The sequence below is a fragment of the Triticum aestivum genome, chromosome 2A, assembly GCF_018294505.1.
Source record: "Triticum aestivum cultivar Chinese Spring chromosome 2A, IWGSC CS RefSeq v2.1, whole genome shotgun sequence".
In the NCBI taxonomy this organism is placed as follows: Eukaryota; Viridiplantae; Streptophyta; class Magnoliopsida; order Poales; family Poaceae; genus Triticum; species Triticum aestivum.
Genome location: NC_057797.1, coordinates 761,488,359 through 761,514,979, shown reverse-complemented (window position 1 = coordinate 761,514,979; position 26,621 = coordinate 761,488,359). Strand labels below are relative to the sequence as shown.

Genomic DNA, 26,621 nt, shown 5'->3' with positions numbered 1-26,621 from the left:
ATTTGAAAAGTTCAAAGAATTTCAGAGTGAAGTGGAGAATCATCGTAACAAAAATAAAAGTTTCTACGATATGATCGCAGAAGTAAAATATTTGAGTTACGAGTTTGGGCTTCAGTTAAACAATGTGAAATAGTTTCACTACTCACGCCACCTGGAACACCACAGTGTAATGGTGTGTCCGAACGTCGTAACCGTACTTTATTAGATATCGTGCAACCTATGATGTCTCTTACCGATTTACCACTATCGTTTTGAGGTTATGCATTAGAGACAACTACATTCACATTAAATAGGGCACCATCTAAATCCATAGAGACGACACCGTATGAACTATGGTTTGGCAAGAAACCTAAGCTGTCGTTTATTAAAGTTTGAGGTTGCAATGCTTATGTGAAAAAGCTTCAACCTGATAAGCTCAAACCCAAATCGGAGAAGTGCATCTTCATAGGATACCCAAAAGAAAATGTTGGGTACACCTTCTATCACAGATCCGAAGGCAAGATATTCATTGTTGAGAATGGATCCTTTCTAGAGAAGGAGTTTCTCTCGAAAGAAGTGAGTGGGAGGAAAGTAAAACTTGATGAGGTAACTATACCTGCTCCCTTACTGGAAAATAGTTCATCACAGAAATCTGTTCCTGTGACTACTACACCAATTAGTGAGGAAGCTAATGATGATGATCATGTAACTTCAGATCAAGTTACTACCGAACCTCGTAGGTAAACCAGAGTGAGATTCGCAGCAGAGTGGTATGGTAATCCTATTCTGGAAGTCATGTTACTTGACCATGACGAGCCTACGAACTATGAGGAAGCGATGATGAGCCCAGATTCCGCGAAATGGCTTGAGGCCATGAAATCTGAGATGAGATCCATGTATGAGAACAAAGTATGGACTTTGATTGACTTGCCCATTGATCGGAGAGCCATTAAGATTAAATGGATCTTCAAGAGGAAGATGGACACTGATAGTAGTGTAACTATCTACAAAAGCTAGAATTGTCTCAAAAAGGTTTTCGACAAGTTCAAGGTCTTGACTACGATGAGAGTTTCTCACTCGTATCTATGCTTAAGTCTATCCGAAGCATGTTAGCAATTGCCGCATTTTATGAAATCTGGCAAATGGATAAACAAAATTGCATTCCTTAATGGATTTATTAAAGAATAGTTGTATATGATGCAACTAGAAGGTTTTGTCAATCCTAAAGGTGCTAACACAATATGCAAGCTCCAGCGATCCATCTATGGACTGGTGCAAGGATCTCGGAGTTGGAATATACGCTTTGAGAAGTTGATCAAAGCATATAGTTTTATACAGACTTGCGGTGAAGCCTGTATTTACAAGAAAGTGAGTGGGAGCACTACAGCATTTCTGATAAGTATATGTGAAAGACATATTGTTGATCGGAGATAATGTAGAATTATTCTGCAAAGCATAAAGGAATATTTGAAAGGAGTTTTTCAAAGAAAGACCTCGGTGAAGCTGCTTACATATTGAGCATCAAGATCTATAGAGATAGATCAAGATGCTTGATAAGTTTTTCAATGAGTACATACCTTGACAAGATTTTGAAGTAGATCAAAACGGAACAGTCAAAGAAGAAGTTCTTGCCTGTGTTACAAGGTGTGAAGTTGAATAAGACTCAAAACCCGACCACGACAGAAGATAGAGAGAGAATGAAAGTCATTCCCTATGCCTTAGCCATAGGTTCTATAAAGTATGCCATGCTGTGTACCAGACCTATTGTATACCCTGCCCTGAGTTTGGAAAGGGAGTACAATAGTGATCTAGGAGTAGATCACTGGACATTGGTCAAAATTATCCTTAGTGGAATAAGGATATGTTTCTCGATTATGGAGGTGACAACAGGTTCGTCGTAAAGGATTACATCGATGCAAGTTTTGACACTGATCCAGATGACTCTAAGTCTCAATCTGGATACATATTGAAAGTGGGAGCAATTAGCTAGAATAGCTCCATGCAAAGCATTGTTGACATAGACATTTGCAAAATACTTACGGATCTGAATGTGGCAGACCCGTTGACTAAACTTCTCTCACAAGCAAAACATGATCACACCTCAGTACTCTTTGGATGTTAATCACATAGCAATGTGAACTAGATTATTGACTCTAGTAAACCCTTTGGGTGTTGGTCACATGTCGATGTGAACTATGGGTGTTAATCACATGGTGATGTGAACTATTGATGTTAAATCACATGGCGATGTGAACTAGATTATTGACTCTAGTGCAAGTGGGAGACTGAAGGAAATATGCCCTAGAGGCAATAATAAAGCTATTATTTATTTCCTTATATCATGATAAATGTTTATTATTCATGCTAGAATTGTATTAATCGGAAACATAATACATGTGTGAATACATACACAAACAGAGTGTCACTAGTATGCCTCTACTTGACTAGCTCGTTGATCAAAGATGGTTATGTTTCCTAACCATAGACATGAGTTGTCATTTGAATAACGGGATCACATCATTAGGAGAATGATGTGATTGACTTGACCCATTTCGTCAGCATAGCACTTGATCATTTAGTTTGTTGCTATTGCTTTCTTCATGACTTATACATGTTCCTATAACTATGAGATTATGCAACTCCCGTTTACCGGAGGAACACTTTGTGTGCCACCAAACGTCACAACGTAACTGGGTGATTATAAAGGTGCTCTACAGGTGTCTCCGAAGGTACTTGTTGGGTTGGCGTATTTCAAGATTACGATTTGTCACTCCGATTGTCGGAGAGGTATCTCTGGGCCCTCTAGGTAATGCACATCACTTAAGCCTTGCAAGAAATGCAACTAATGAGTTAGTTGCAAGATGATGTATTATAGAACGAGTAAAGAGACTTGCCGGTAACGAGATTGAACTAGGTATTGAGATACCGACAATCGAATCTTGGGCAAGTAACATACTGATGATAAAGGGAACAAACATATGTTGTTATGCGGTCTAACCGATAAAGATCTTCGTAGAATATGTAGGAGCCAATATGAGCATCCAGGTTCCGCTATTGGTTATTGACCGGAGACGTGTCTCGGTCATGTCTACATTGTTCTCGAACCCGTTCGGTCCGCACGCTTAACGTTACGATGACAGTTTCATTATGAGTTTATATATTTTGATGTACCGAAGGTTGTTCGGAGTGCCGGATGTGATCACGGACTTGACGAGGAGTCTCGAAATGGTCAAGACATAAAGATCGATATATTGGACGACTATATTTGGACACCGAAAAGGTTCCGGGTGAGATTGGGACAATACCGGATCACCGGGAGGTTATCGGAACCCCCCCCGGGAGGTATATGGGCCTTATTGGGCCTTAGTGGAAAGGAGGGGAAAGGAGCAAGGGAGGGGGCGCCCCCCCCAAGCCCAATCCGAATTGGGAGGGCCCCCCCTTTCCTTCCTCCCTCCTTCCTCTTCCTTCCCTCTCCTACTCCTAATAGGAAAAAGGGGTGTCCTACTCCCTGTGGGAGTTGGACTCCCCCTTAGGGCGCGCCACCCTCCTTGGCCGGCCCCCTCCTCCACTCCTTTATATATGGGGGCAGGGGGGTACCCCATAGACACAACAATTGATCATTGATCTCTTAGCCGTGTGCGGTGCCCCCCTCCACCATAATCCTCGATAATATTGTAGCGGTGCTTAGGCGAAGCCCTACGACGGTAGAACATCAAGATCGTCACCATGCCATCGTGTTGACGGAACTTATCCCCGACACTTTGCTGGACCGGAGTCCGGGGATCGTCATCGAGCTGAACGTGTGCTAGAACTCGGAGGTGCCGTAGTTTCGGTGCTTGATCGGCCAGGCCGTGAAGACGTACTACTACATCAACCGCGTTGTGCTAACGCTTCCGCTTCCGGTCTACGAGGGTACGTAGACAACACTCTCCCCTCTCATTGCTATGCATCACCATGATCTTGAGTGTGCGTAGGAATTTTTTTGAAATTACTATGTTCCCCAACAGTAAGTGGGTGTTCAAGAAGAAGCTTAGACCTGATGGTACGATTGAAAAGTACAAGGCACGGCTTATGGCTAAGGGTTATACCCAAAAATAAGGTGAAGACTTCTTTGATACTTACTCACCTGTGGCTAGACTGACCACTATTCGGGTGCTACTATCACTGGCTGCTTCACATGGTCTTCTCGTCCATCAAATGGAAATTAAGACGGCTTTCCTCAATGGAGAGTTGAAGGAGGAAATTTACGTGGATAAGCCAGATGGTTTTGTAGTACCTGGTCAGGAAGGAAAGGTGTGCAAGATATTTAAGTCTTTATATGGCCTTAAACAATCTCCTAGGGAGTGGCATGAGAAGTTCGAAAGAACATTACTACTACCGACTTTGTAGTAAACGACGGTAACATGTGTGTGTACTATCCCCGTGGTGGGGGTGAAGGAGTCATTTTTTGTCTGTATGTCGATGACACATTGATCTTTGGAACCAAACTTGATATAATCAAGGAGGTTAAGGATTTCTTATCTTGCTGTTTTGAGATGAAGGATCTAGGAGTAGCTGATGTTATCTTAAACATCAAGCTGTCGAGAAATGAGAATGGTGGGATCACACTGCTTCAGTCTCACTATGTGGAAAATATCTTGAGTCGTTTTGGGTATAGCGACTGCACGCCTTCTCCAACTCCATATGATGCTAGTTTGTTTCTTAGAAAGAATCGATGGATTGCTAGAGATCAACTGAGGTATTCTCAGATTATTGGCTCGCTTATGTATTTGGCGAGTGCCACGAGGCCTGACATCTCTTTTTCTCTGAGCAAGCTGAGTCGGTTTGTGTCAAAACCGGGAGATGATCATTGGCATGCGCTTGAGAGAGTTATGCTACTTGAAAGGCACTGCTAGCTATGGGATTCACTACACCGGGTATCCAAGGGTACTAGAGGGTTATAGTGACTCAAACTGGATATCTAATGCTGATGAGATTAAGGCCACAAGTGGTTATGTTTGTACACTTGGTGGTGGCGCTGTTTCCTGGAAGTCTTGCAAGAAGACCATCTTAACGAGGTAAACTATGGAAGCAGAACTAACAACATAAGACACTGCCACTGTTGAAGTAGAGTGGCTTCATGAGCTCTTGATGGACTTACCTATGGTTGAAAAACCAATACCCCCTATCCCGATGAACTGTGGTAATCAAACTGAGATCGTCAAGATAAATAGTTCTAAGGAGAATATGAAGTCCTCAAGGCATGTGAAGAGAAGACTAAAATCTGTCAGAAAATTGAGGAACTCCGAAGTTATTACGTTGGATTATATCCAAACATCGAAAAACTTGGCAGATCCCGTCACAAAGGGTTTATCACGTAATGTGATAGAGAATGCATCGATGGAGATGGGTTTGAGACTCACCACATGAGTTGTCCATAGTGGTAACCCACTCTATGTGATCCGAGATCCCGTGAAGTAGAAGTGGGAGAGAAGCTGTTGGTCAGCTAAGAGGAGAGTATCCCTATTTAAATTATCCCACTCCAAGATGATGCAATACTCTCATGATCTGCATGGCAGGTTGATAGTTATCTTAATGTGTTCCAAGTGGCTTATTTGAGTAAGGAGAGATGTTGTCCTACAGAGCATCTCCTGAGGAACACACCTATACGAATTTGACTGTTAACATTGCAATGTATGAGAATTGGGTGTTCTATAATAAATTCATGAAAGGCCTTGGAGTATGACGTATACGCTGCACCCGGGAGGAAGCCTTGTGGCAGCCCAGTATTGGTCGAGAATTTGTGTGAAACTAGTCTCGTAGAAAACTTGTAGTTCAAGGCATAGTCCACTATTCAAGTTGTGATCTAGTCTAGCATAAACCTCTTAGTGAAAGTTCAACTTTATAGTCTCCACTAAGCATCGATATATAAAACAATGTTTTGGAACTAAGTGATGAGATGTGCCAATGAGACTTTGTGGGGGATTGTTGGTGCTAGTAGGCCTTTGGCCCAAAGCCCAACTACAATTCTGAAATTCTCTTGGCCGATTCATGCACACATGTGAGTGGTGGGAGTGATACTAAAGTTTAGTCACACCCCAGAAGTTGAGAGAGACCTACACCTCTTTATAAGGTGAGTTCTTCTACCATTTGTATGAGCATGAGAAGAGGAGAACTACGCGCGCACTCCTCCTCCTCACTCGCCAAGCCACGCCTCGCCTCGCCTCGTCACGACGCGCCGCGGGTTGCAGGAATGATCCGAGCCGAGGACGGAGCTATGCACGTTGTCTATATTTTTGCTGCTCGGGACAAATTAATGAGTCACTAATTAATAATTAACAGACACGTTAATTACTGAACCGCTTCCGATTCTTTTGGATCGCGACGACTCAGATGTGGGATTTACTCCCACGACCTACCCGACCCGCACTATATAGTCTGGCAGACGTCTACCCTAGCCGCCGCTGCATCGCATGGTTTCGCAGCACCATTCCAGATCATTGCGCCACCACGCAAGTCTTCTCCATCCCTCCTTTCGGCATGCACCACAAGAAGGGACAACAAGCCTCCGGAACCCCACCTCTCGTGATCCTATACGGGAGAGGGGCGAGCAGGTTTTTGGGGAGTGCACTCGAGCGACTGCTGGCAGCGACGACTTCACCGACGACGACTTCTTCCCCAACCTCGGCAACCACTTCCTCAATGACTTGGGCGACAACCTCAACGCCAACGGTGCTGCTCCCGTTGCACCGTGTGTGCTTCTGTCCTTCTTGTTCGAGATTGTGGTAGAATTCATGTTTCTAGTCTCTATCCTAGATTCGATCTGTTCATCTACTATGTTAGTCCACATGATTAGTTTAATCTCTGTTATAGCCGTCATGATTTATTTTGTGCTTATTTGGATTAAATCTCATAGTAACTTGCTCATATTTTCAACATATACTATTGCTCACATCATTAACCAATTTTGTGAAGCTTCATGTCAAACTCCCAACTGGAACAAATCATCAATCTTATTTAGGAGGAATACAGACAATGACCTTAGAAGTTATATAAAAATATATTTCCTTATCTGGATATGGATCTTAACACTATTCATCCAGGACATCCTCTTATTCTTCCGGGTAGGAATATGGCAGCAGCTTATAGCTTTATTATTAATAAGTTTAAATCCAAACTTAACATTTGCAAGGCTAGTAGGCTCTCTCATGTAGGAAGGCTTACTCTTATCAAATCGGTCTTTGCTTCCTTGCCGGTTTACTATATGTCCAATATCCTCTTAAGCAAGTCCATCATAAAAAAACTCACTTCCACTGTTAGAAAATTTTCGTGGATGGGAATTCAGAAGGATGACAAGGCAAAGCCTATTTTCTTTAGAGCTTGGGATGATATTTGTAGACCTATGCATAAAGGAGGATTGAGCATTAGGAATTTAGCCATTATTAACGAATCCTTGATTACTAATATGGCTTGGAATATCATTAATAATTCCGCCCCTTTAATTGCTAAGGTTCATAAATCAAAATATTTTCGTAACTCTACCATATGGAAACATAATATTTATTCCCCCAAATCTGCATTCTGGACCTCCTTTATTAAAGTTCTTCCTGATATTATTAATTTTTGTAACATAAAAATTGCTAAAGGAAACACTTGCATCTGGGACAATCCTTGGTGCAAAAGATGGGGAAAAAAATTATGATCATCTCAAGCCCAACCTAAATGGTCCTTGAACAAACATCATTAGTCATCTTTGGAAACCTAATTCTGAAGTTTGGGATGAAGATAAGGTCAGTGCCTATTTTGATGATACTTTTAAAAATGATGTTTTAAATACTCCTGTCATAAATGCTGAGCTTGATGATACCTTGTCCTGGATTCACACTCCAAATGCAAAATGTACTACTAAAAGTGCTTACAAAGTTTTGATGCAGGATACCCAGGATAATGCGATGAACCAAAGACCTATTGTGACCAACCAGGAGATAGCTATTCTTAACTAGGTTCGGAAAAAAAACTTTGTCTCCTAGAGTTAAAACATTTGCTTGGAGACTTATTAGAAGAGCTATTGCTTCAGGGTTAAGAGTTTCTAGATTTTCAACACATATAAAGAAAGAATGTTGTAGGTGTGGCCAGGTTGAATCGGATATGTTTCTGTTCTTTTTATGCAATTTCTCTAAATCGGTTTGGTTGAAATTAGGCTTTAAATCGGATATGGTAGATCATAGCTTATATCCTTCGGATGTCATCAACTTCATTTTTTCTAGCCTTCACCTAGATTTAAGCTCAGAGATCATCTTTACTACTTTGTGGAATATTTGGAAAGCTAGAAGTGATCTTCTATTGAATAAGAAAAATTGGAGTCCAATTTTGGTTATATACGCTACCAAATCGATGCTTAATGCAGGTGCATATTGGAGGATGAGTTGGAAGATAAGAGGATTGCTAATATGGAAGCCAATAGCAATGATATTGACAAGAAGCTGAATTTTCATCATGCATGTTTCATAGCATATATTGATGCTACATACAATCCTATAGTTAGCCAAGATAAAGCATCTTTCGGAGTATTTCTACGGGACGAATCAAGGAATCATTCCATATTTATTCAAGTTATTGCTAGGAATGTTTGTTTTGTTCAGCAGGCTGAAGCACTTGGGCTTCTTCTGGCGGCTGAAACTGTCAAGTATTTGAATTGGAGCTCTGTCTATTTCCTATCTGATCGCAGGACATGAGTGGAGGCAGTGAAAGCAAAGGATCTGATTCAAAATCCTGGACACTGGAACTTACGACCCACTCTTGCTGATTTCTTCAATCTGGTTTCTGGTCTTGCTTGTTACAGGATTGAGCACATTCCAAGGATCAACAATCTGATTGCTCATAATCTTGCAAAAAGGGCATATTTTTCTAAATCTCCTTCTAGTTATAGCTTTCTTTGCAGTAAAGGAGCAGGATGTGACTAAAAAATGGCTCTTGAGGCCATTTCTTTTCCTAGAGGGAACTTGATCGCTGTACATTGTCTTGGATGCTAATAATAAAATCTGGAACCCTCTTTTGAGGGTTGTTGTTTGCCAAAAAAAATCCCCTAAAAAAAGGTGAAGGAGCAATTTCAGATCAAGATGGAACTTGTGATTAACCGTCTTAGGGAGTTAGTTAAATATATACGGATTTGCTTCTCTGAGATGAGTGGAAGATGGTAGATAAACGACCAAGGACAATAAATAATGTAAGATGTTTAGAAATCTCAAACCATAACAAAATTCAAATTTCTCAAAACTTTTATTCAGAACTTCAGACATACAATAATTATGCAAGAATGGTATCAATGTTAATGGGACATGACGACCTTGATCTGGAACTCCTTTCCAATGGCCAGCGACAGGCCACTGACGCTAAACGCTCCACTCGTCCGGGACTTGGTGCGGGCTGCCTTGAGCTCAACGTTGTTCACATAGATAGTGAACCCTTTTGCTGGCGACTGGAGCCCCATAAAGACCATGTTGCCGATGACCTGCGCCCGACTCAGCACGTATGAGTTCTGCACCACATGGGAACTCACCGTGGTCGTGATGATACCCTTGCTCTCCTCCGTGCTGCAGCTAAATTTCACCAGGGTCCACTTGCCTCCCACCCCGCCCATCTCCATGGACTCGCCGTCATCCAAGAATAGCTCCCCACTGGCTGTGTCGTTCTCCGTGAGCGCCACAAGGAGGTGAAACTCGCCTTGCCGTGCGGCGGACGTGGTCAGCGCCGGCTGCGCAATGGTAGGATGTTGCCGCTGGCCAGGTGCACGTTAGCCGAGTCCACTGGCGCCTGAAGTGTAACACGCTTGCCGGTCCGTGTGGCGACGGTGAGGGGGTAGTTGTGGTCATAGAGACTAAACCACCGGCCCGCCGGGAAATAGGCGTCGACGGTGGTGGCACCCGGCTGTAGCACCGGAGATACAAGCACGCCGCGCCCGAGCAGGAACTGCTTGTCCACGCCGTAGGTGTCGGCGTCCTGCGGGTAGGAGAAGAAGAGCGGGCGGGCGATGGGCGCCCCTGTTGTGTGCGCCTCGTACATGAGCGTGTACATGTAGGGGAGCATCCGGTACCGCGTCCCGAACGCTTTCCTCGCCGACTGCGCCGTCGACTCCCACACATAGAGCTCTCGTCGTTCGGTGGTTCTCTCCATGTGCGCCCTCGCGAACGGGTAGAATGCACCGAGCTGGATCCAGCGGCTGCAGAGCTCCTGGCTTGTGTTACCCCTGAAGCCGCATAGGTCGGCGCCGACCATGGGGATGCCAAAGAGGCCAAAGCTGAGCATAGTGTTGATGGAGTTGGCAAGCTCGTCCCACCGCGCGGAATTGTCGCCGGTCCAGTGCGCCGCGTACCGTCCCGCTCCGGGGAAGGTGGAGCGGCTGAGCATGAAGGGGCGGCGTGCCGTGTCCTTGAGCAGTGCGGCATGCGTGGCACGTGCCTCGAAGAGGCCGAAGAGGTTGTGCGCGTCGTACTCGGACACGCCATTGTAGTGCACAGTGGAGACCGGCACGGTTTGGTTGTTGAGGGGACGATGCGTGCCGGAATTGTTGATGTGGTATGGTGGGTCGTCCAGCGCATTGAGCGGCTGCCAGGCCCCGAAGTTGGAGGGCTCGTTCATGTCGCACCACAGCCCGTCTACGGGGATGGTTCGCCGGAACTCGGAGATCTTCTGCGCCCAGTACTCCACGGCGCGTGGGTTGATGAAGTCCGGGAAGTACACCTCGCCTGGCCACACCCTTCCCACCACGTTGGTGCCGTTTCTCTTGAGGAAAAAGTCCTCGTTAGGCGTTGCTTGTCTTTTGATCTCTGGGTCTATGATGACCACATACTTTTGGCCGTTGCTGTGGAGCCGGTCGACGAACGGCCGGAGATGGCTCGCCGGGAAGTTGATCGGATCGAGCGTGAAATCCTGGCCGCCGTCCATGTAGTCGATGTCTGACCAGATCCCCTCCAGTGGGATCTTGGCCTTGGCGTAGCCGGCGACCACCTCCTCCAGATCAGCCACATTCTTGTAGCCATACCTGCACTGGTGGAACCCGAATGACCAGTATGGCATGGGGGCAGGGCGGCCGATGAACTGGGTGTATTGGTCAACCACGGCAAGCGGGAAGGGGCCGGTGAAAGAAGTAGAAGTCAAGCACGCCACCGATCACCTTGTAGGTGACGTAGGACCCGCCATATAGTATGTCCATGCCATTGCTGTTGAGGAGGAGCACGCCATGTGTTGGAAATATGCCCTAGAGGCAATAATAAAAGGATTATTATTATATTTCTTTGTTCAGGATAGTTGTCTTTTATTCATGCTATAACTGTATTATCCGGAAATCATAATACACATGTGAATACATAGACCTCAATATGTCCCTAGTGAGCCTCTAGTTGACTGGCTCGTTGTGATCAATAGATAGTCATGGTTTCCTGGCTATGGACATTGGATGTCGTTGATAACGAGATCACATCATTAGGAGAATGATGTGATGGACAAGACCCAATCCTAAGCATAGCACAAAGGTCGGTTAGTTCGTTTGCTAGAGCTTTACCAATGTCAAGTATCTCTTCCTTAGACCATGAGATCGTGTAACTCCCGGATACCGTAGGAGTGCTTTGGGTGTCCCAAACGTCACAACGTAACTGGGTGACTATAAAGGTGCATTACAGGTATCTCCGAAAGTGTCTGTTGGGTTGACACGGATCGAGACTGGGATTTGTCACTCCGTGTTACGGAGAGGTATCACTGGGCCCACTCGGTAGTGCATCATCATAATGAGCTCAAGGTGGCCAAGTGTCTGGTCACGGGATCATGCATTACGGTACGAGTAAGGTGACTTGCCGGTAACGAGACTGAACGAGGTATTGGGATACCGACGATCGAGTCTCGGGCAAGTAACATACCGTCTGACAAAGGGAATAGTATACGGGGTTGCTTGAACCCTTGACATCGTGGTTCATCCGATGGCAACATCGAGGAGCATGTGGGAGCCAACATGGGTATCCAGATCCCGCTGTTGGTTATTGACCTGAGAGCATCTCGGTCATGTCTGCATGTCTCCCGAACCCGTAGGGTCTACACACTTAAGGTTCGGTGACGCTAGGGTTATTAGGAAGACTTGTATGTGATTACCGAATGTTGTTCGGAGTCCCGGATGAGATCTCGGACGTCACGAGGAGTTCCGGAATGGTCCGGAGGTAAAGATTTATATATGGAAAGTTGTTAAACGGACTCCGAAAAGTTTCGGGGGCATACCGGTATTGTACCGGGGCCACCGAAAGGGTTCCGGGGGTCCACCGGGAGGGGCCACCCCTCCCGGGGGGGCCACATGGGCTGTGTGGGAGAGGGAGCCAGCCCCTGGTGGGCTGGGCGCGCCTCCCCACCTAGGCCCATGCGGCTAGGGCATGGGAGGGGGAAACCCTAAAGGGGGCTCCCCCCTAGCTTGGGGTGCAAGCCTCCCCTCTTTCCCCTCTCCCTTTGGCCGCCGCCCCCCTCTAGGGTTTCCCCTAGAGGGCCGGCCCCCCTTGCCCCTTCCCCTATAAATAGAGGGGTGAGGGGAGGGCAGCCGGACCACAAGCCAAGGCGCAGCCCCTCCCCTCCCCAACACCTCTCCTCCTCCGTACATGCTTGGCGAAGCCCTGTCGGAGTACTGCTGCACCAACAACACCACGCCGTCGTGCTGCCGTTGGAGCTGTCTTCCTCAACCTTTCCTTCCTCCTTGCTAGATCAAGACGGAGGAGACGTCGCCCGTACCGTACGTGTGTTGAACGCGGAGGTGCTGTCCGTTCAGCACTTGGTCATCGGTGATCCGAATCACGTCGAGTACGACTCCATCATCACCATCCCCTTGAACGCTTCCGCACGCGATCTACAAGTGGTATGTAGATGCAAACTCACTCCCTTGACTCGTTGCTTAGATGAACTCATAGATGGATCTTGGTGAAACCGTAGGAAAATTTTAATTTTCTACAACGTTCCCCAACAGTGGCATCATGAGCTAGGTCTATGCGTAGTTCTATATTGCACGAGTAGAACACAATTTTGTTGTGGGCGTAGATTTTGTCAACTTGCTTGCCGCTACTAGTCTTATCTTGCTTCAGCGGTATTGTGGGATGAAGCGGCCCGGACCAACCTTACACGTACGCTTACGTGAGACTGGTTCCACCGACTAACATGCACTAGTTGCATAAGGTGGCTGGCGGGTGTCTGTCTCTCCCACTTTAGTTGAAATGAATTCGATGAAAAGGGTCCTTATGAAGGGTAAATAGAAGTTGGCAAGATCATATTGTGGTTATTCGTAGGTAAGAAAACGTTCTTGCTAGAACCCAATTGTAGCCACGTAAAAGATGCAACAACAATTAGAGGACGTCTAACTTGTTTTTGCAGCAATGGTCATGTGATGTGATATGGCCAGAAGTTGTGATGAATGATGAATGATATATTGTGATGTATGAGATCATGTTCTTGTAATAGGAATCACGACTTGCATGTCGATGAGTATGACAACCGGCAGGAGCCATAGGAGTTGTCTTTATTTTGTATGACCTCGTGTCATTGAAGAACGCCATGTAAACTACTTTACTTTATTGCTAAACGCGTTAGTCATAGAAGTAGAAGTAGTCGTTGGCGTGACAACTTCATGAAGACACGATGATGGAGATCATGATGATGGAGATCATGGTGTCATGCCGGTGACAAGATGATCATGGAGCCCCGAAGATGAAGATCAAAGGAGCTATATGATATTGGCCATATCATGTCACTACATTATATAATTGCATGTGATGTTTATTATGTTTATGCATCTTGTTTACTTAGAACGACGGTAGTAAATAAGATGATCCCTTATAACAATTTCAAGAAAGTGTTCCCCCTAACTGTGCACCGTTGCTAAAGTTCGTCGTTTCGAAGCACCACATGATGATCGGGTGTGATAGATCCTTACGTTCACATACAACGGGTGTAAGACAGTTTTACACATGCAAAAACACTTAGGGTTAACTTGACGAGCCTAGCATGTACAGACATGGCCTCGGAACACGGAGACCGAAAGGTCGAACACGAGTCGTATGGAAGATACGATCAACATGAGAATGTTCACCGACGATGACTAGTCCGTCTCACGTGATGATCGGACACGGCCTAGTCGACTCGGATCGTGTAACACTTAGATGACTAGAGGGATGTCTAATCTGAGTGGGAGTTCATTAAAATAATTTGATTGGATGAACTTAATTATCATGAACTTAGTCTAAAACCTTTTGCATAATATGTCTTGTAGATCAAATGGCCAACGCTCATGTCAACATGAACTTCAACGCGTTCCTAGAGAAAACCAAGCTGAAAGATGATGGCAGCAACTATACGGACTGGGTCCGGAACTTGAGGATCATCCTCATAGCTGCCAGGAAACAATATGTCCTAGAAGGACCGCTAGGTGACGCTCCCGTCCCAGATAACCAAGACATTATGAATGCTTGGCAGTCTCGTGCTGATGATTACTCCCTCGTTCAGTGCGGCATGCTTTACAACTTAGAACCGGGGCTCCAAAAGCGTTTTGAGCATCACGGAGCATATGAGATGTTCGAAGAGCTGAAACTAGTTTTCCAAGCTCACGCCCGGGTCGAGAGATATGACATCTCTGACAAGTTCTATAGTTGTAAGATGGAGGAAAATAGTTGTGTCAGTGAGCACATACTCAAGATGTCTGGGTTGCACAACCGTATGACCCAGCTGAATATTAACCTCCCTGATGAGGCGGTCATGGACAGAATTCTCCAGTCGCTCCCACCAAGCTACAAGAGCTTTGAACTACAATATACAGGGAATGGTAAAGACCATTCCTGAAGTATTTTCCATGCTGAAGTCAGCAGAGGTTGAAATCAAGAAAGAACATCAAGTGTTGATGGTCAATAAGACCACTAAGTTCAAGAAGGGCAAGGGTAAGAAGAACTTCAAGAAGGACGGCAAGGAGGTTGCCGCGCCTGGTAAGCCAGTTACCGGGAAGAAGTCAAAGAATGGACCCAAACCTGAGACTGAGTGCTTTTATTGCAAGGGGAAGGGTCACTGGAAGCGGAACTGCCCCAACTACTTAGCGGATAAGAAGGCCGGCAACACTAAAGGTATATTCGATATACATGTAATTGATGTGTACCTTACCAGTACTCGTAGTAACTCCTGGGTATTTGATACCGGTGCCGTTGCTCATATTTGTAACTCACAGCAGGGGCTGCGGAATAAGCGGAGACTGGCGAAGGACGAGGTGACGATGCGCGTCGGGAATGGTTCCAGAGTCGATGTGATCGCCGTTGGCACGCTACCTCTACATTTACCCACGGGATTAGTTTTGAACCTTAATAATTGTTATTTAGTGCCAAGTTTGAGCATGAACATTGTATCTGGATCTCGTTTAATACGAGATGGCTACTCATTTAAGTCTGAGAATAATGGTTGTTCGATTTATATGAGAGATATGTTTTATGGTCATGCTCCAATGGTCAATGGTTTATTCTTAATGAATCTCGAGCGTAATACTACACATATTCATAGCATGAATACCAAAAGATGTAAAGTTGATAACGATAGTCCCACATACTTGTGGCACTGCCGCCTTGGTCACATTGGTGTCAAGCGCATGAAGAAGCTCCATGCTGATGGACTTTTAGAGTCTCTCGATTATGAATCATTTGACACATGCGAACCATGCCTCATGGGCAAGATGACCAAGACTCCGTTCTCCGGAACAATGGAGTGAGCAACCAACTTGTTGGAAATCATACATACCGATGTGTGCGGTCCAATGAGTGTTGAGGCTCGTGGAGGATATCGTTATGTTCTCACTCTCACTGATGACTTGAGTAGATATGGGTATGTCTACTTGATGAAACACAAGTCTGAGACCTTTGAAAAGTTCAAGGAATTTCAGAATGAAGTAGAGAATCAACGTGACCGAAAGATAAAATTCCTACGATCGGATCATGGAGGAGAATACTTAAGTCACGAATTTGGTACACACTTAAGGAAATGTGGAATCGTTTCACAACTCACGCCGCCTGGAACACCTCAGCGTAACGGTGTGTCCGAACGTTGTAATGGCACTCTATTGGATATGGTGCGGTCTATGATGTCTCTTACCGATTTACCGCTATCATTTTGGGGATACGCTCTAGAGACAGCTACATTCACTTTAAATAGGGCACCGTCTAAATCCGTTGAGACGACACCGTATGAATTATGGTTTGGGAAGAAACCTAAGCTGTCGTTTCTAAAAGTTTGGGGATGCGATGCTTATGTCAAGAAACTTCAACCTGAAAAGCTCGAACCCAAGTCGGAAAAATGCGTCTTCATAGGATACCCTAAGGAAACCATTGGGTATACCTTCTACTTAAGATCCGAGGGCAAGATCTTTGTTGCCAAGAACGGATCCTTTCTGGAAAAGGAGTTTCTCTCGAAAGGAGTAAGTGGGAGGAAAGTAGAACTCGATGAAGTACTACCTCTTGAACCGGAAAGTAGTGCAGCTCAGGAAAATGTTCCTGTGATGCCTACACCAACTGAAGAGGAAAATAATGATGATGATCAAGGTACTTCGGATCAATTTGCTACTGAACTTCGTAGGTCCACAAGGACACGTTCCGCACCAGAGTGGTACGGCAACCCTGTCCTGGAAATCATGTTGTTAGACAATGGTGAACCTTCGAACTATGAAAAAGCTATGGCGGGTCCAGATTCCAACAAATGGCTAGAAGCCATGAAATCCGAGATAGAATCCATGTATGAAAACAAAGTATGGACTTTGACTGACTTGCCCGATGATCGGCGAGCGATAGAAAACAAATGGATCTTTAAGAAGAAGACGGACGCGGATGGTAATGTTACCATCTATAAAGCTCGACTTGTCGCTAAGGGTTATCGGCAAGTTCAAGGGATTGACTACGATGAGACTTTCTCTCCCGTAGCGAAGCTTAAGTCCGTCCGAATCATGTTAGCAATTGCCGCATACTATGATTATGAGATATGGCAGATGGATGTCAAAACGGCATTCCTTAACGGTTATCTTAAGGAAGAACTGTATATGATGCAGCCGGAAGGTTTTGTCGATCCTAAGAATGCTAGCAAAGTATGCAAGCTCCAGCGATCCATTTATGGGCTGGTGCAAGCATCTCGGAGTTGGAACATTCGCTTTGATGAGATGATCAAAGCGTTTGGGTTTATGCAGACTTATGGAGAAGCCTGCGTTTACAAGAATGTGAGTGGGAGCTCTGTAGCATTTCTCATATTATATGTAGATGACATACTTTTGATGGGAAATGATATAGAATTCTTGGACAGCATTAAGGCCTACTTGAATAAGTGTTTTTCAATGAAGGACCTTGGAGAAGCTGCTTATATATTAGGCATCAAGATCTATAGAAATAGATCGAGACGCCTCATAGGTCTTTCACAAAGCACATACCTTGATAAGATTTTGAAGAAGTTCAAAATGGATCAGTCCAAGAAAGGGTTCTTGCCTGTATTGCAAGGTGTGAGATTGATCTCAGCTCAATGCCCGACCACGGCAAAAGATAAAGAAGAGATGAGTGGCATCCCCTATGCTTCAGCCATAGGATCTATTATGTATGCCATGCTGTGTACCAGACCTGATGTAAACCTTGCCGTAAGTTTGGTAGGTAGGTACCAAAGTAATCCCGGCAAGGAACACTGGACAACGGTCAAGAATATCCTGAAATACCTGAAAAGGACGAAGGACATGTTTCTCGTTTATGGAGGTGACGAAGAGCTCGTCGTAAAGGGTTACGTCGACGCTAGCTTCAACACAGATCTGGATGACTCTAAGTCACAAACCGGATACGTGTATATGTTGAATGGTGGAGCAGTAAGCTGGTGCAGCTGCAAGAAGAGCATGGTGGCGGGATCTACATGTGAAGCGGAGTACATGGCAGCCTCGGAGGCAGCGCATGAAGCTATTTGGGTGAAGGAGTTCATCACCGACCTAGGAGTCATACCCAATGCGTCGGGGCCGATCAAACTCTTCTGTGACAACACTGGAGCTATTGCCCTTGCCAAGGAGCCCAGGTTTCACAAGAAGACCAGGCACATCAAGCGTCGTTTCAACTCCAGCCGTGAAAATGTTCGAGATGGGGACATAGAAATTTGCAAAGTACATACGGATCTGAATGTCGCAGATCCGTTGACTAAACCTCTCTCGCGAGCAAAACATGATCAGCACCAGAACTCTATGGGTGTTCGATTCATCACAATGTAATTAGATTATTGACTCTAGTGCAAGTGGGAGACTGTTGGAAATATGCCCTAGAGGCAATAATAAAAGGATTATTATTATATTTCTTTGTTCATGATAGTTGTCTTTTATTCATGCTATAACTGTATTATCCGGAAATCATAATACACGTGTGAATACATAGACCTCAATATGTCCCTAGTGAGCCTCTAGTTGACTGGCTCGTTGTGATCAATAGATAGTCATGGTTTCCTGGCTATGGACATTGGATGTCGTTGATAACGGGATCACATCATTAGGAGAATGATGTGATGGACAAGACCCAATCCTAAGCATAGCACAAAGGTCGGTTAGTTCGTTTGCTAGAGCTTTACCAATGTCAAGTATCTCTTCCTTAGACCATGAGATCGTGTAACTCCCGGATACCGTAGGAGTGCTTTGGGTGTACCAAACGTCACAACGTAACTGGGTGACTATAAAGGTGCATTACAGGTATCTCCGAAAGTGTCTGTTGGGTTGACACGGATCGAGACTGGGATTTGTCACTCCGTGTTACGGAGAGGTATCACTGGGCCCACTCGGTAGTGCATCATCATAATGAGCTCAAGGTGGCCAAGTGTCTGGTCACGGGATCATGCATTACGGTACGAGTAAAGTGATTTGCCGGTAACGAGACTGAACGAGGTATTGGGATACCGACGATCGAGTCTCGGGCAAGTAACATACCGTCTGACAAAGGGAATAGTATACGGGGTTGCTTGAACCCTTGACATCGTGGTTCATCCGATGACAACATCGAGGAGCATGTGGGAGCCAACATGGGTATCCAGATCCCGCTGTTGGTTATTGACCTGAGAGGATCTCGGTCATGTCTGCATGTCTCCCGAACCCGTAGGGTCTAGACACTTAAGGTTCGGTGACGCTAGGGTTATTAGGAAGACTTGTATGTGATTACCGAATGTTGTTCGGAGTCCCGGATGAGATCCCGGACGTCATGAGGAGTTCCGGAATGGTCCGGAGGTAAAGATTTATATATGGAAAGTTGTTAAACGGACTCCGGAAAGTTTCGGGGGCATACCGGTATTGTACCGGGGCCACCGGAAGGGTTCCGGGGGTCCACCGGGAGGGGCCACCCCTCCCGGGGGGGCCACATGGGCTGTGTGGGAGAGGGAGCCAGCCCCTGGTGGGCTGGGCGCGCCTTCCCACCTAGGCCCATGCGGCTAGGGCATGGGAGGGGGAAACCCTAAAGGGGGCGCCCCCCTAGCTTGGGGGGCAAGCCTCCCCTCTTTCCCCTCTCCCTTTGGCCGCCGCCCCCCTCTAGGGTTACCCCTAGAGGGCCGGCCCCCTTGCCCCTTCCCCTATAAATAGAGGGGTGAGGGGAGGGCAGCCGGACCACAAGCCAAGGCGCAGCCCCTCCCCTCCCCAACACCTCTCCTCCTCCGTACGTGCTTGGCGAAGCCCTGTCGGAGTACTGCTGCACCAACAACACCACGCCGTCGTGCTGCCGTTGGAGCTGTCTTCCTCAACCTCTCCTTCCTTCTTGCTGGATCAAGACGGAGGAGACGTCGCCCGTACCGTACATGTGTTGAACGCGGAGGTGCTGTCCGTTCAGCACTTGGTCATCGGTGATCCGAATCACGTCGAGTACGACTCCATCATCACCATCCCCTTAAACGCTTCCGCACGCGATCTATAAGTGGTATGTAGATGCAAACTCACTCCCTTGACTCGTTGCTTAGATGAACTCATAGATGGATCTTGATGAAACCGTAGGAAAATTTTAATTTTCTGCAACGTTCTCCAACACCATGCGCATTGCCGCCAGGGCGCACATCCATGTAGAATGGGTGCGAGCCGTAGAGGTTACGGTCCAGTTGGTCTGACCTCTCCAGGTCCTCGTTCCACAGCGTGAACGTGTCATTGGGCTGGAGCCGGAACGTCCGTTTCGTGTGCTCGCCGAACCCGTACAATGATGCCCGCCCGGCTGGAAGCGCCGTCGTCACCTCCAAGTACCTGCATTTCCAATTGTCATGCATGCCCATCGATCACTTGGCTAGCTACTCGCTAATATACATACTGCTCCTACCACACATCACACTTGTACTCACTGCTTGCCATAAAACAGACCCCTAAGTTTTGTATTAACTCAACGTTTCATAGGTTAGGTCAAGTTTATTTGTAGAAATATATAAACAGTTGTTGTGTCAAATGAATATATTGTCCAAAAAATACATATTTCATGATGCTTATATATTTTTTTCTATAGAAAAACTTGGTTACACTTTAAAAAGTATGACTTGGTCTATTTTGAGAAAACGAAGGAGTATTATTTATTACGTACCGGTCCTTGAAGATGAGGGTTGGAGAAGTGTCGGAGAGGATGTCACCGGTGGAGCGGCGGGAGACGGTGTAGCGGAATGGATTCGTGTGGATGGAGAAGGTCAGGTCCGAAGACACCTTGGAGATGGTGGCGCTGCTCGGCAAGGTGGCATTGTCCATGTCTGGCGATCCGAGCAAAACATCCTCTAACACTGACGTTGGCCGCGGGGATGATGTCTTGGGGGACCTCTCATCGTGGATGGTCGGCATCGGTGATGCGCACGTGGAGTCGGCTATCCGTCTCTAGGCTGTACCATCATGTTAATACTAAATCGGTTAGCTTAGGGTGTATGCATCAATATGTGCAGACGTCAGCTATACTACCTCTTTTAAAATAAAAGAACTATTAATGTGTATATATAACTCCAGTTTTGCTAAAGCACATCTAGATGTGCCATAAGTATTACACATCTAAGTCCTATGTCATTGATCTTACGTTGAGATTCGTGTGAATATTTTTTTTCTTTTTTCTTTTCCTCTTTATGCATGATTCACTCACTTAGATATGCAATAACTAGAGCACATCTAGATGTGCCCTAGACACACCCATATAACTCCAACCGAACAGTGCAACACAATCCTGCCTATGATACTTCAGAAAGAGTATAGATAAGGTGATGAATTAAACTTTCGGATCAGGATGAAGATCAAGCACACTTGCCTTGCAGTTAGGTCGAGCCTCTTGACATCAGGACCGAACTCCGTTGTCCCACCTACAAGTTTCAGATTGGCCGATAATAGGCTCCGCGCCCCGAGGACCGACTCGACGTCATAGCCTGCGTTGCTATGATGGAGTAGGCATATGAGGAAGGTGAGGAGCCTGAGAAGCTCACCAGACGGCTTTACAATTGCCATTAGACAATAGGATGGCGTGCCACACAAGTGAGTGTCAACAACTATTGGACGCTTGGCTTTATATAGATTAGTAGTCATCCTCAATGTTTGAAAAGATTTTAAAATGTGCCTAAGATTACCTTTTCATAGGTAGTATTTCAATGTTAAGCTTTATTGCTTTTTCCATACGAGGAAAGTATATTAATGCTGATATCCTAAAGAAATTCTCATGTTAATGAGAGAATATTAGAAAATAAAGGCTATTGATTTGGTGGATCTGATTTTTTAACGATTTAGATCTAACCTAGAATTATAATCGTTGAGATCTAATCGGAGAAACTTTTGATTCAGTCTTATAATCATAAAAGAAGTAGACCCTGGTTTTTACTTATATAGTACTAATTAGGCACTTCATAGAAAATCCCACCTTAATTACAAAAACTCTGAAAATAGAGGCCACTGATTTGGTGGGTCCGAATTATAACGGCTAAGATCTAACATTGAAACTCTCATGTTAATGAGAGAATATTAGAAAATAAAGGCCATTAGTTTGGTGGGTCTGGTTTTAGCGATTGGGATCTACCCTAGAATTATAATGGCTGAGATCTACTCGGAGAAAGTTTTGATTCAATCTTCTAATCAGACCTGGTTTTTTAAGGTCAGAAATATTACGATTCAGATCTCTCTTATTATGGTTGAGACAATCTTATAATCAGATACTTGTAGACCCTTGATTTTAAGGTCAGAAATATTACGATTCAGATCTCTCTAATTATGAGGATCGGTTGAGATCCATCCCACGTGACCTAAACCTAACCCCTCTCCCCACGTACAGCTTCCTCCAATCTTCCCATAATGCTTCGTGATTAGCTAGAAATCCATTCATAACAGTCCGATAGCACTACTAATCAGCCGGATGATAATCATGTTTTCTAAACCGCCTTGCCAGCCGTGCGATTGGGCCCAGCTAGCCGTCCGATTTTCACGTCGCATAGATGCCTGAAGCCAGTCAAACCACCGCGTTCACACACACACACACGCGTACGCATGCAGGGCATTGCGGCGTGAAGATTTTCAGCCATGCATGCCCATGGCTTGTGGTGGCATGGAATCAAAAAGTGAGGTGTTCTAGCAATTGTATGGTGGTAGCTTCAAAAAAAAAAGCAAGTGTATGGTGGCAGTGTGCAACATTATAAGCCAAAACGACAATCTCAATTGCAGCCACAAGAGCTGCTGCAAAGACATGCGCCAGAGTGGATGCTACGAACAAGGGCTGACACACCAAGGATTTGGATCCCGAGTGCACATTTTTTCTCGTGGGGCACCGAAATTCTCGGTTACCACGGTAACCGCCAAATCCCGGGAAAATTTCGGACGAAATTTGAATTTGAATTTTGAATTCAAATTTTTTTATGGTCTATAAATAAGCTCTGGATTCAATTTTTTCAGCAACCATCATCTGGCGCAGTGGTTACTTCGTATATGTGCTTCTTCTGCGTTGAGGTTGCTTGATCGAATCCCGCCAACATCGTTTATTTTTACAACATATTATTTTTATCCTAAAAATTGAAAAAAGAAAAACAACTACGACACTCGAACCGAAGACCTCAAGTAATATTACAAAGCTACCCACGCTAACCAGTACACCATACCTGCCTGTGTGTTTTCTTCAAGCTCCTAACATATCTAACCTAACTATTAGAGTTCAAATTCAAAAAATTCGAAAAATTTCAAAAAAAAATCGCTCGGGGCATACGTTTCTAGGGGGGTGGCGAGAAACGCGGTTACCGGGCGGTAACCGAATTTACCGCCCGGTACCCAAAACCATGTGACACACTACAAGTCGAGAGGACGATGCTGCAGCGGGCGTCGATGTGGGGTTGTAAATGTTAGGAAATATTATTAGTTAAGATGTTAGCGTCATATTTAGGCTAGCATAGCAGTTAGGATTTCCTATAGGCTAACTACCTACAGTTAGCGTTGTCCATATGCTGTGTATGACGAAGGGACATCATGCCTGTTTAAACAGGCACAGTCATTGTAACCGACGTTGTAACACGCCTGTTTAGATGGTATATAAGGCTGAACAGTAATATCAATAAAACTACTCCATTCATTTCAATCTCTTATTTCTTCTCACGTTATCCGCACGCATGCTCTGAAACAGAGAACTAATAGGCATAGGAGAAGTACAGAGAAAACAGGTGAGAAGATGGCAACTTTGCCGGAACTAGCATTTGCCTTTGCAAGGCTTGTCGCAAGACGCCATCGCCCCAGGTTTGCTAGCCAGAACTTCGGTATTGCTGCTTACCATCGCCGGGCGTTTGGCATGTAGCCTCCGCCGCCGCAACCGCTGGGTGCCCCGACGCCGCTCCGGCCCTGGTGGTGGCCTCCGCCGTCGTCATCATGGCAACAGCTGGGTGTGCCGACGCCACCAAACTGGCAACCGCTAGGTGCAGTGCACAGGCCCGGCCCTGAGGGGGGGCAGGGGGCGCGACCGCCCCGGGCTCCCAAAATTCAGGGGCCCCTCCCAGGTAGCTCACGGGCTAGTATTGCAAACTATGGGCCGTGGCTTACGGAGGTAGCCGGGCGTGAATGCAAGCGACGTAGCGATTCTTGGTCAACTGCCGTCCTTTCCTATTCCATCGTGTAGCAATCCCCAGATCTACGCCGTCCTTTTCTCTATTAATTTCGTTCCTAATTTGATCGCCAGTTCGCCGTGTCGCCGATGCCGATCTCTATCCCCAGAACCGACGCTGCTTTCTCTCCCACCTTCAGGCGCTGGACATGCACACAGACATCATCAATTCGCCGAGGGCACATCGTTGGTCATAGGCTCATCGGTGAACTCCCTACCACCAAAGGTCCAAAGCAGATCCAATCCATCCAAGGTATCCCCTAATCTCTCTACCCCCTGTACGTTTAGTACTAAATTAAGTAATTTATCCTTTGCATCCATAGTGCATAGCTGACACCGACCAACCTTTGTTACCATTATTTATTTATTTCCAGCACGGTGAAGAAAGATGCAATATGTGAATGAGTTGATACAATCAGAGAGGTGCTCTTGATAAAAATTTCAAGAGTAATATTGGTTCTTCGTTGATTTCAAACGGTGAATTGGTGATTATTGTGGAGGATGAGAAACAAAGTGATGGTAATTCTGAATCTTAACAAGAGGAAAAAATTACATCAATATCGGTGTTAAAAATGTAAGTGGCCTCGATAATTCAATTATTTCAATGGGTGTACATGCGTAATTTGCTAGTGTTAATGAACATCCTATTTTGCTTTTTTTGTTCTGAGTTAAAGATTACAAAATTCACTTCGTCATATGGTGTAATGTCTACTTTGTGATTTTAGAGTCCGCTAGGGCAGTCGGGTTTGTTTTATCCTAATACCTCTATTGCTTATCATCTTATTCACAGTGCATATAATTGTCGCATCGGTTGGAGGAAGGTCTACAAAGATATAATTAGCTAATTAAAATCAACAATTAATCAAGAGAGTTTAAATGGTATGGCAACGCTATGCATCGAGAAGAAATTATTGGACTAGATTGAAATCGACCCCATCATAAGTGATTTTGCATCATGGAATGTTATAATTTTTTAAAAGATAACATGTATAATTATCTCATCTGTATACTGTTTTTGATGCATTCACGTGTTCATTGCTAAGATTTTATATATACATATATCCACTATTATTATTCTATTGTTTATACAAAGGGCCCCGAGTTTTTGCTCCACCCCGGGCCCCCAAAATCTCGGGACCGGCCCTGGCAGTGCAACCACTCCAAGGGAACACCGGAGCCAGGCACGAGGACGGTTGTGCCCAAGGAAGTGATGCCGCTCATACCACAAGAGGCCGCTGCCGAACCAGTGGTTGTTGACGAACAAGTCGCTGCCGTGCCGGAGATCGCAGCCGAAGAAGTTGCTGCCATGCCGGACATCGTCGCCGAGCAGATGGTCGACGCAGAATACGAAGACGAGGCCTCTGCCTCAAACGTCAGCGCGGACGCCGACAACCTGATGCCACTCCTGCCGGAGTTCACCGTTCCGCCCATGGAGTGGCTGCTGGGCGGACCGAACGCCGGTTGGCTTGTCTACGATCCCGAGCGTGACTTTGGCGACGAGGAACTTCCGGCGCCACCACCAGCATCATTTCCGACGATGTACTACTGCCCGCTCCACGGGTACGGGCCACGCCTGCCGTTCTCGTCGCCGCTAACTGCGGTTGACATGGAGACGCTACCGTCGGGCTTCGTCATCAACCTGCTGCCGAAGGTGAAGACAGAGGAGATCGAGACCGCTGCGCCGACGCCCGCTCTCCCAGCGCTCCCCGACCACAACCTCCCAGCACCGGATGTGGAGGAAAAGGAGCACCAGGAAGCAGCGCCGCAGTCCGCACTCCCGACGCCCTCGCCGGAAGCCCGTGTACTACTCCGTCGCTTTGCATCAGCCGTGGCTGCTCGCCCCACTGGAATCCGCATCGGCACCTGGTCGCCAGAAGCACTTGGCCTCACTGGCCGCGTCGCAGATCTCAGCCTCCACGAGGCCGCCACCCAATCCCCCTCCTCCTCTGCGGGGGGGCCACCGCGCCGCTAAAGGAGCCGGCCCTGAGCGCCGGCCTGAAGCAGAGCTCGAACGAGCGATTGTGGAGTGGATGTGTGATTTGGGATGTACCTTATCCACTCCCTCCTCGATTCCTTTTACACGCTTCAGCGGTGCCGACAGAACCATGGGCCACGCCACATGACCAAACAGGCCACGTCTATTATCACTCGGGATGTGTAGTACTAATATACTCCCGTTTATATTAGTTAGACGTACTAATTAGACGTACTCCCAGTTTGTATTCCCTAGCTGGAGATTTACTTCTTTATAGCAATATTAAGTGTGCTATAAATTTATGTTTAGGACCCTCAGTTGGTCCTTTAATCATATATGGTGTTGTAAATCTATACTGTAGCCCTTATATCCACAAATATATGTAATATGACATGTTTATTAATATTTGTTTTAGTATATTATAACATGTTATTTGGTACAACAATTTTATTTTTGCATTTGAGAGATATATATTTTTCTTGCAAAATTCTCTTTTTAATATGAGAGAAAAAAGCCAAAATAAAATTACTTTGAATTATATTTGTGCAATCACAAGGTAATGGCCTCTACTGTATTTTACAGTTTTGCCT

At 45.7% G+C, this 26,621-nt stretch overlaps 1 protein-coding gene and 1 pseudogene across 1 annotated transcript; one reads left to right on the top strand and one right to left on the bottom strand.

Annotated features, from left to right (window-relative positions):
• Positions 1-9,286: 9,286 nt before the first annotated feature.
• LOC123186540 (probable alpha-glucosidase Os06g0675700) lies at positions 9,287-21,439 on the bottom strand (annotated as a pseudogene).
• Positions 21,440-25,254: 3,815 nt separating this feature from the next.
• LOC123186539 (uncharacterized) lies at positions 25,255-26,258 on the top strand. Its single transcript, XM_044598288.1, has 2 exons — positions 25,255-25,925; positions 25,973-26,258. The coding sequence occupies exons 1-2, from the start codon at positions 25,267-25,269 to the stop codon at positions 26,241-26,243; spliced, it is 930 nt and encodes a 309-aa protein (XP_044454223.1). The 5' UTR covers positions 25,255-25,266; the 3' UTR covers positions 26,244-26,258.
• Positions 26,259-26,621: the final 363 nt, after the last annotated feature.

Excerpts from the sequence above, each read along its gene's own strand:
- LOC123186539 (XM_044598288.1), top strand. The coding sequence starts at position 25,267 with ATGCCGCTCATACCACAAGAGGCCGCTGCCGAACCAGTGGTTGTTGAC. Across the intron at positions 25,926-25,972 it reads ATCCGCATCGGCACCTGGTC|ACGAGGCCGCCACCCAATCC; the intron begins GCCAGAAGCACT and ends ATCTCAGCCTCC.